The 10,893-nt window shown below is 31.6% G+C and overlaps 1 protein-coding gene across 1 annotated transcript; it reads left to right on the top strand.

Moving 5' to 3' along the window:
• The first annotated feature begins 1,469 nt into the window (after nucleotides 1-1,469).
• On the top strand, nucleotides 1,470-9,371 carry LOC145332860 (mitochondrial 2-oxoglutarate/malate carrier protein-like). The gene is made up of 13 exons (XM_080177941.1): nucleotides 1,470-1,545; nucleotides 2,027-2,109; nucleotides 2,960-3,021; nucleotides 3,515-3,565; nucleotides 3,872-3,968; nucleotides 4,238-4,308; nucleotides 4,609-4,689; nucleotides 5,200-5,250; nucleotides 5,464-5,542; nucleotides 6,016-6,130; nucleotides 7,289-7,388; nucleotides 7,635-7,757; nucleotides 8,051-9,371. Exons 1-12 carry the CDS (start codon nucleotides 1,515-1,517, stop codon nucleotides 7,735-7,737), a joined length of 924 nt encoding a protein of 307 aa, XP_080034067.1. The 5' UTR covers nucleotides 1,470-1,514; the 3' UTR covers nucleotides 7,738-7,757; nucleotides 8,051-9,371.
• Nucleotides 9,372-10,893: the final 1,522 nt, after the last annotated feature.

Raw genomic sequence — 10,893 nt, 5'->3', positions numbered from 1 at the left:
GGACCAAATTTGTCTCAACAAAATAACCGTAGCTGCATTTTTTATCGTTAAAATAACCTTGTAAATTTATCTTGTTTCAAAAATCACATACTTTGAAAGAACATGCTTTTGAAATGATAATGTATTGAAAACTGTAGAATATTTTTTTTGATATATAACTCCCCGACAAACAAAAGAAATGATATTATTACCTAATTACCTACTTTCTTTCAAGGATAATTAAATTTTATTTTCAACAACTTTGAAATCGAAATAATCTTGTAACATTTAATATGTAGATTTGTTATGAATAGGCAGAAATTTACCAGATACATGATTCTAGGCTTGATAGTACAACCTTATTACAACAAAAAGATGCATTTCAATGTTACTTAAATTTACATCTTTCATCTTCTTTCAAATATAATTTCATCTAAAAATGATTCTAGCAGTTTAAAATTGTACTATCCTAAACTTTGACGTTTCTTAGAGGAAAAATTTAAGTAAAAAATAATAAAATCTACTGTCAAAAGCAATAAGTTCTATAAATAATATAAAATTTTATTTTATTTTTATCAATAAAATAAAGGGAAAATATTTGGGAGAAAGTTTTTGTACTTAGCACCCCCCTCCAATAAGAAAACAGCCTAAAACCTTGGTATGGCCAATAGGTACATATTTCCGTCAAACCCTGCAATCAGTTCACCATCACCATCTTAAAAGATAACCTCGTAATACTTTGTGTTATAAATAGGCTGTGTATTTTAAGAGAAAATTACTTTTTCTAGTCATAGCGGCCAGACCGCTCCTTAGCCGCTTTTTAGCGGCCAGCCGCTAAATTTTAAAACAGCTGTAGAGCGGCCAATTTTGCAGCTAGGATGACCAAATTTTAGGACGAACTTTTATTTTTCATAACAAAAAAATAATTTTTTCTGATCATCGCCGAAAAACGGAAAATAACGGAAACCGCCATTTTCGGCGGTTAAACGGCGGTTGGCGGCGCAAATTAATATTTTATCTGTTTATTATTGCTCAAGGATTTACCAAAAAAAATTATAGGTCTCTAGCTGTAATAGAAGCCACGATATTCATGATATATGTCTGTAGAAAAAGCCGGACAAAAATCGGTCATAAAGTCGGTCAGGGAGCGGTCAAACGGTCATAACACCACTTTTCTCAGAAGGTCATTGATATCTAAGTATTCACCAAAAAAATTTTAGGTTTCTACCTTATACACAAAAGTCATAATGTAGAAATTAAGATTTATTTAGAATTTTTTCTAATTTTTTTTGCTACCCAACCTACTTTGACCGGACACCACGACCGACACAGACCAGATATCCTAATAAAATCAACTCTTGCCGACGTATAATTACTAAACTTAAAAAGTCATGAAGTGACACCTCTCCATCTTACCTACAAAAAAAATGAGATTGAAAAAACTAGAGGGGGGGGGCTCTTTGAGCCCCCCCCCCCGATCTGTAAGGGTTAACCCTACAGGGCTTACTTAACATAACCTAACCATTTCAGAAAAGATGGGAGAACCTGCCACCATCCCAAAGCCAGGTTAGTTGGATTTATAATTATATCTCCCTATAAATCTGTGAATTTTTGTGAATTGGAATGTTATCTTAATAAAGAAATAAAGATGTTATATATTTACATACATATACCATTAGCGATAAGCCACATGAAGAAAAAACAAATATCCTCCAGCTTAGTTGGTTAATACTAACTTCTGTATATGATGTACCTTTATATTTTTTGATTGGTTACAATGAAGTGAGATAATGACTATATAAAAAGTACGATAAACTATATTTATCTCCATGTTGCTTGTTACCTCCATTGAATGGAAGGTTCACCTAGCGTTAGGGATGGTTGAAGGTTTTTATTTTTTTAAATAATTGTCTCGAGATGGTTTTAGTCTATTTTTCTGTTCCCTCCCTCCTTTTACAAACTCAGAGCCCCTTGATACGGACGAAGCCGATAGTTCTAAATGATATGTTTTTGATAATTTTGATTTGATTTTAATTTTTCTTTTCAGTGAAGTTCTTGTTTGGAGGGTTGTCTGGGATGGGAGCAACCTGTTTTGTACAACCCCTGGACCTCGTTAAAACTAGGATGCAGGTTAATATATGTACATTATTTACCTATAGCCAAACTTCTCTTTAATATTTCTTTTACCAAAAGACGTCCGTCAGTAATGATACTTTTCACAATTGATGAATTCAAGCTGCGGCCGCAAAGAAAGGCTAATAGAATAGAACATAAACTTGATTTGGCTGCGGCTTCATCTAAGCCGCGCTGGTTTGTACCGCTGCGACTTATTAAAGCTTTAAAATAAACGTTTAACAGTCTTGTTATTCCTTTTTTGTGAATATTGGTTCTCACTTTTATATTATTTTGCATTAAAAATGAAACTGTAAGATATTATTATACTTCATGAACATACAAATAATTTCTTGATACGTAATCGTCACTTTTAGTCGACCTTCAAAATATTCGTAGGTCTAGTCGATCTGTGCGTCATATATGTACAACACATTTTTCAATTTTAATACATATTTATGTAAGCTTATAAATATTAGTTATCATTAAATCATAATTGTATTGTTTTGTTTACATTTTAAAAGAAATTGTGAATTCGATTTTTAAGAAAGAAAAGAAATCAGGAAACCCCATTATGCAAATGTACTGAACTAAACGAAGTTATTGCTGCTTTTAAAATCACGTTTACTTTCAATTATGAAACTATCTTAACTCGTTGGTCAAAGAATGTTGCTTATGAAAAACTGGACAATGAAATATTTGGCCTTTTTAAATACTTAAGAAATATGTTTTAAATCATTCGTCGAGATTTTTAAGGGCGAACATATCGACAACATTCTACTTCGTTTTGTATTTTATTATGATAACTGAATATGTTGTCGTCTACCACTTGTATAAATGTTAACACCCATTTGTTAATTTTATTTAGGTTGCCAAAAGTGATGGAGGTGCCAGAGTTAGCTCAATCTCAGTTCTCATGGGAGTTGCAAAGTAAGCAAGCATACATCTTATAGGCAGCTGCCAACAATTCGTTTGATTAATTAAAAACATGTCTGCCAATTTATTTACGTATGCCTGTCTAAAAGAATCAAAGTTAAAATGAATGAAACTAAAATCTAAAATGAAATAGATAGGAATATTCACAAAAACTAACAACCCCAAGCTTTTTAAATTAGAAATAACATAGAAAAGTTAACTCTGAACAGCAAACTAAAAATAAGGAATACTATATTACAATTGCTACAATTAGGCAAATTACTGCATAAAATCTATAAACTTATTTGTGTATGTATGTGTGTTAGTGAATGTGTTATTATTAAACATTTATGGATGTTTGGAACTACTTTCAGAAGAAGGAAGATATGTCAATAACTAAACTTACACTGACTGATTGACATTCTGACTGATATTATCTAATTATTGAGTAATAGCTCTACTCTAAGTACTAATTTATAATTGTTATCAAAATATGTTTATTATCCAGAAATGAAGGTATTGCAACTTTGTACAATGGTCTCTCTGCTGGTTTGTTAAGGTAAATTATTTTCTATTTTATTCCATGTAGTGCTTTATGATGTTTATCTGATAATCTGAAGTAAAAAGGATGTTTGTTCGTTTGTCTGTATACTTACATATATATGAAATTTTGTGTAACTTGGCTATTTTTTATTTAAAATTTTTTTACATCTAAAATCATTGAAAAATAATTTCCAATCTGATTAGGTGTGTAGTAGTAGGTCCGTAAAAATGAGGTATAATCTTGTTTTATTGGTTCTAGCCTTTGGCACCTCTGAGTCACTTAAATAGGTAGATATTAACTTTACTATTCTTGTTTTTTTAGACAGGCCACCTACACCACCACAAGGTTGGGAATTTATACCTGGCTCTTTGAAAAGTTCTCCAGCCCTGATGGCAAGCCTCCTGGATTCCTAATGAAGGTAAATTACATAACCTGAGACATTCTTTTAACTCGAGTAAATGTTTGGCAACTAGGGGGGGGTGTGTATCCAATCACATATTAAAATACACCCCTCTTGTTGTCTGTAATACCTCCCTATAGCGCACACACTCTTCGATTTTGGTTTAAGGGGGGTGTCAACATATTTTGGTTCGCTTCGCGTACCCGCTGGCAAAACACTCTGCATGCCACAGACACTAACCATTATTTTATATATATATGTGTGTAACCATGTATGTATGTTTCTAGGCAGGTATGGGCATGGCAGCTGGCGCTTCTGGAGCTTTTGTGGGCACACCTGCTGAAGTCGCGCTTATCAGGAAAATAGTATATACAAATAAGGATAAGATGTGAAAAATTAATATATTAGGAAAGATCAAATTACTAGTGTGGAGGAGGGATAGAATAATGAATGACTGATATGTAAGTCATTTTTACAATTATTAGTGGGGTTTTGCGAGTTTTTGGGACTTATGAAAAGGTTAAATTTTGTACCTAATTCAGATAGGTAATATGATATTTTATGTGAATATCTTAAAATTACCACAGACTCATACTTATGTAATTTTTTGTGGGGGGAGGGTCACTACTATCCATATCTTTATATGTTTTACAACCAGAATGACATCAGATGGATCCTTGCCCAAAGAAATGCAGAGAAACTACAAATCTGTTGTAGATGCTCTTCTTAGAATTTACAAGTAAGTGGAGTTTTATAGCGCAGCTACATCCTAATACCTCCTTGGCTGTCTCTGTCAGTTGCGTGCACAGGGTTTTTCCATGGAGGTTCGCGAGTTGTACCCGATATCGAGGGGGATATATAAAATAATAACGATAACATAGCATAGAAATAATTGTATCCACACCCCTATATGTTCAACCCTCTACAAATAACATATTCCAAGTCAAACAATCGTCTTGTGATTGACGCGCGCAGAGTTTGTGACTTTTTTTACTTAACAACCCCCTTGTCTGTACTAAAGGGGTGTATCAGGAGGTGCAGATACTTGTCAAGGGGGTGTGGACACATATTGGGGTGTATACACTGTACACCCCCCCATCCACATGAATTTTGACAGGGGTTGGACACACCCCTATTATTATTCCAAGCAAGTGGCCTGGGTACACCCCTTCTGCAGATACTAATGCAGGAAACTGTAGCAGTGTAGGTGCTTTATTTTATTTTTAAAAAATATATTTTATTTTTTTAGAGAGGAGGGTTTGACCACATTATGGAGGGGAGCTACACCCACTATGGGCAGGTAACACTAACGATATTATTTTATTATTGATGGTTGCTTCGGCCCCAGCCATACTCTAAATATTTGATTTTAGTTTTAATCAATTTTTAAAAATTATAGCTTATAAACTTCACAATTCACTTTAATATTGGCATTATCTATCCTAAATAGATTGCTTTATGTATAAATTTTCATATTATTATTTCATGTTTATCTAACAATAACTTTATTTAGAGCTATGGTAGTAAATGCTGCCCAGTTGGCCACATACAGTCAGGCTAAACAGTTTATTTTGGGTACAGGTCATATTAAGGTAAAAATAATTAATATTCCAAGTAGGTTACCAATAACACCATTTATGAAAATGATAGACCAAAAAAAGAGTTTGTAATGGCTCAAATCAGCAATGTGAATGTTTTATTTTTCCTTTTTCTAACATAATATATCCAAGAAGTTTTTCAATGGTCGATTCTTCTTTGCTTGAAGAAAAATTGAATAATGAATTTATTCTTCACAGTTCTCATAAACTTTAGTTTAATATTCTTCTTTCCATCATTTATTAGACTTACTTTAACAAAGTTTCCTATTATGTGAAAAATATTCATATTTTTTTCAAAGTAAAAGTTTTCTAGTAAACTAAAATATAAAACCACAATTAACCTCATCTTACTAATTTTTTAATAAACATTATGTGAAAATTTTTATTCCACCTAAATTGAGAAAAGAGAAAAACTTTTTTTCTAAACTTTTTGTTTTGCTGTGTATAAAATGGTACTTTTGTTTTAGGATGGTATTTTCTGCCACTTTGTTGCTTCTATGATCTCTGGACTGGTAACTACAATTGCATCCATGCCAGTAGATATTGCCAAGACCAGACTACAAAGCATGAAATATGTTGATGGTAAGTTTTCTTTTCCCAATTGCCAGTTGATTAAGCGATAATTATTATTTAGGCATTAGGAAAGAAGGCAATATATTGCAAAGTATCTTGTATTAACATTGAAGAGCAACGTTATTAGTAACTAAATACTAGTTAATATTTGCCAAGACTTAGGTACAAAGCATAAAATCCGTTTGCTCTAAATTTACTACTTCCCATTGCCATTTGTAACTTACATTTTGCCATATTAGCATTGCATGAACATAGTACATGCCTTATTCTTCTTCTTCTGTTAGCCCAGTACTCCTGCTCATCCATGTTCATTATCATCTGTTGCCAGATTTAAAAATCTGGCCACTGCCAGTGGTGCTGTCCAGAGGTCTCTGGCGGTCAGGTTGGTCGGGTTAGCAGGACGATTGAAAAGGTGATCTGTAGTGTGTGCGGCTGGGCAAGATGGGCATTGATCTGTGGCATTATTGTCAATTCTTGCCTTGTAACTGTTGAGGAAAGTACTGTAACCAGAACGAAGTTGTGCAAGAGTTGTTCTGGCGGCTCTGGGAAGGTCCTTTTCAGAGTCACTTATTTTTGGTGGGGGAGCATTCAAAACTTTGCTGTGAGCCATGGAGTCAATCATTTCTCTAACAGAGTTAGTATGAGAAAATCTCCCATCCCATCCTACATGCCTTATTACTGTTTGACCTAGACAAAGCATTGAATATATTAAAAATAAAGCTTGTCAAAGCACATACAATTTACATATAGATAGAGCCGTAGCCACCATAACATAGTATTATTCAATAATTCAAAATTAAGATTTTAAAATAATTGTTGTCAATTTGACTTCATTTAACTTTAATTTTTTTCATGTGTTCTACTAAAACCTATTTGACTTTATTTAATTTGTTTATTATGTTGAATTATACTACTCAAGGTCTAAATCTTCAATATTTAAAATAGATAAGAATTTTGTAATGATAAAAATTTAAAATTAGATCTAAATTTCGTTTGCGTCTTGTTCCATGATTGAACTAAATGTTTGTATAAGGTATAAGGCATATTTTATGTTATTTTAAGTAGATGCTTATTGCTAGAAAAACCTTGAATATCATGGAGAGCATCTAAAATTAGGGTTAATATATATATATTAAATGATTTTAATTATTATATTTTATTTTTAAGGCAAGCCTGAATATAAAGGAGCCGTCGACGTGTTGACCAAAGTTGTTAAAAATGAAGGATTTTTCTCTCTGTGGAAAGGATTCACTCCTTACTACTTCAGGTGCGGTAATTTTTAAAAGATTAAAAACCTTTCTTTTAAATTAACATTGCTTTTCCTCTCTTGAAGGGCAGTGGAGGTCAGTAAAGTTAGTTTGTGCTCCAGATGCAGTATAAGGGAAACCGCCTTCATAACTGTCTCACTATATGATGTAACAACTCTAACTAAACAACGTGTCTTGTAATCAAAATTAGACACCAATACAATATTCACTTTTTACTGCAGCAATTCTTGAATATATTATTTCAGATTGGGTCCTCACACCGTGATCACCTTTATAATCCTGGAGCAGATGAATATTGCGTACAAGAAGCATGTCCTCGGTATTGAGGGGGGCTCTGGTGGATTATAAGCATTTAGTTTAATTCAAAGGTATGTTAAATGCTGTAATACAAAGTAGACAGATGTTTGTGTGTATGTGTTAGTGGAGTAACTTAAATTTTTTTAACCCCCTTCCTTAGATTTCCTTTTATTATTGATCTGAACATAAGATCTCACTAAATGCTTGACAAATTGGGTTTGGTTTTCATTTCTTATGAATTATACTTACCATGATTTTAGGATATTTTTCGGGGGGGGGGGGGGGAAGAAGTTATAATTTCAATAGTCACAAAATTAAAATATTTATACCTAGTAATTTCTGAAATAACTAGAAATTATTTTAGATTTTTTATGATTGAAGACTCAACAAGGACGACACTCAATCAAAGTTAATTTACCACCTACAGATTCAAAAATGACAGAAAAGAACATATTTCTAGTGTTATTAAAGTCATATTATGAATTGTTTATTTCTGGTAAAAAGTTTATACAAAATTGTAAGCTTTGTACAAAAATGCGGCAAATGCTATTTGAACTAAAATTATTCTCAATATATAAAAATCAAAACGTCTATTAAAGTTTTTATAAGATCTGATTCGAGCTTTGTTTTTTAAACAAAATTAATTTTTTATTCTGTAAATAATTTTTTCTTGTTTTCCTAGTGAATTTAGAATCACTGGCTTCCCTAGAACCCGTGGCTGTTCAGACTATTTCTGGTGTTTAAAAAAGTGCTAGATTGTTTTTTTATTTAAACAAAAATTATTTGAGTTAAAATATTTTACATTTTTCCAAGAAGCAAAGTTTTTTTTTCTTCAAATTTTCCTTAATTTTAGACGCATTAAGTTATATTCTAGTCTGTAATTTTTTTTGTTTAAGATTCCTAATATTTTGGTTTTGGTGCTATAGTTTACAAATATGCAGAATAGCGCGAAGCATGCGTAATTTTGTATGCTTCATAAGAAATTCTCATGGTAAAATTCTATTAGTTATATGATTTTCATTGATTAGGTTGTGATTTGAAGTAAATTACTCTCATAAGTAAGTTATTTTAATACTTTTTGTTGTAAATTTCAGATTTTTCCAAATATTACAAAAAAATTGATATACCTAAGAAAATCAGAATTTTACATGAACTTTAAAGATATTGTTTGTTATTAAATGATATTGTTTTTTTTTATTTGTAGCTTATTTAGAAAAGGTAGAAATGTATCGGCATAAAAAGCATAATATTGTAAAACAATTTGGATGAAATTTGAAAAACGAAGGAAGATATTTTATAGAATTGTAATGGTTACTTACTTCCAGACGTTTGGTAACTCATCATTTAATTTGGAAAACCGTAAACGATCCTAATAAGATTTAGCCTTAAAAAACACTGTTTTATGTTCTGTTTCTCCGTGCAGTACTGTCCTCGATGTATACAATTGGGATTTGGCCTTTTCTGATTATTTAAAGGCTGGTTTGTAATGATTCTATTCAGTGTGAACTTAAGTTGTGCGGATATCCGCTTACCAGTAATCTGCATACAAAGATCCAACAAAAAACTAACTTTGAATTTCTTTTTTTATCCAAAAATTGTTATTTATGTTAAATATTTTATTATTATTTAAAGTTAAATTTTAATATTTCTGGCAATATTTTTTTAAAAATACATTTCTTACAAGATTTAATTTTATTTCAATATTATCCCAAGGTGTGTTTTTCCAAGCGTTTCCAGAAATTCCGTACGTCCCTATTTTACGTCTGATTTTTGGAACAATGATTCCTACTACATTAAGGTATATTGTTATAAGCAAAGCATCTCTATAATTAAGTCCTGAAAATGAAAGTTAAACAGTTTTGCCAAAAAAATTACTTAGAACTTTGTTTGGACTCATACATTTATATTTAGTTCTAACACTCGACAAGTGTTAATTTTCGTTTGGTATACCGTTCCAGAGCTTAGCTCTTATGGATGTTTTCATCCTTGTTTAATATTGTTTTCTTGTCTTATTATACAGTTAGTTTATGCAGACGAAAAGATTGCTTTGGCCTTTAGGGTACAGATTAATCTTTCTATAACGAAACAAATATAAAATTCATCTTTTCGCTTTCTATCTGAAATGATCTAGGGACAGTGGCATATAAATTAGCATACACCCAAAACTTTCCCATTTATTTTGTTACAAGATAGATACCACAGGCAGAATTTAACAATTCTAAATTAAGAAAAATGTCTTAATTGTTTAATGTATTGTTGCAAAAAACTTGTCCATTAAGATATCGTTAATCTATGAACCAATTTAGATCTTTAATTGAAGGAAGCTTCATTTAGGTCCTGGGATTGCTAAATTATTTTTTAAAAGAATTTTTAGGCTTAATAGAAATCGTAGATATCGTGAGATATTAACGCATACCCTGATTATATGTTGTCCAAGCTGGCATATATAACCCCTTTTAACCCTTAACAGTCCGACCCTTGACGCACGACACAATCCCCCTTTTAAAATATCCACGTACTAGCGGCTACGCCCCTAAGGGCCTTTAAATGTTTAATGTTTAAAAAAAATACGATACCTTGTGCGAATTTTGCGAAGTAGTCTCTATCAAATTTCTACAATGTTCAAGAATGAGGGGAAAGTATAGCAGAAATTAATCTTTCTAAAATTTTTTTTTTTTTTTTTTTTCAGCAGCTTGTAAATGTTAGGGCGGGGTCGGGTTTCTAAATTGTCCCTTCACTCCCTGGGATTGTTAATACAGTTTGATTTTTCAAGTATGAAGGCGTTTTTATAAAGTAACTTTTTTATTTGAAATATAAGTTCATTTAAAAGACCAAGTATTTTTTAAGAATTTTTTCTGCATATGTTTTATTAAATGCTGAATTTTTGTGGCCCAGAAATAATAATGTTGATTTAATTCACAAAATTGGACCAATGAACATCCAACACCCTTTATTTTCAAAATTTGAAAAATAATGGCTCTAATCATGTTTCGCTTAATTCCTATTTCTTAATTGAATCAGAAAAGGGGGATTTATTAAAACTTAATTTATCTAAAACCAATATTTTTATTAGCTATAACAAATGAACATCTTTGTTAATAAGGCTCTGAGCGAGTAGCTGAGCGTCTCTTGCGTCCAAGCAAAATTTAGGAGGTGGGATATCGTAGCAAAATATTAAAGAGCAATAAAAAGCATAACATTCTGTTT

Source organism: Acartia tonsa, chromosome 11, assembly GCF_053477335.1.
Source record: "Acartia tonsa isolate MP-2025a chromosome 11, ASM5347733v1, whole genome shotgun sequence".
In the NCBI taxonomy this organism is placed as follows: Eukaryota; Metazoa; Arthropoda; class Copepoda; order Calanoida; family Acartiidae; genus Acartia; species Acartia tonsa.
The sequence above is the reverse complement of the archived record's forward strand: the minus strand, read 5'-3'. Positions and strand labels throughout refer to the sequence as shown.

What these genes read in the sequence shown, in the direction of transcription:
- LOC145332860 (XM_080177941.1), top strand. Translation starts at nt 1,515, where the DNA reads ATGGGAGAACCTGCCACCATCCCAAAGCCAG. An exon ending in CTCCTGGATTCCTAATGAAG is followed by an intron (nt 3,969 to 4,237) that starts GTAAATTACATA and finishes GTATGTTTCTAG; the next exon opens with GCAGGTATGGGCATGGCAGC. An exon ending in GCTACACCCACTATGGGCAG is followed by an intron (nt 5,251 to 5,463) that starts GTAACACTAACG and finishes AACTTTATTTAG; the next exon opens with AGCTATGGTAGTAAATGCTG.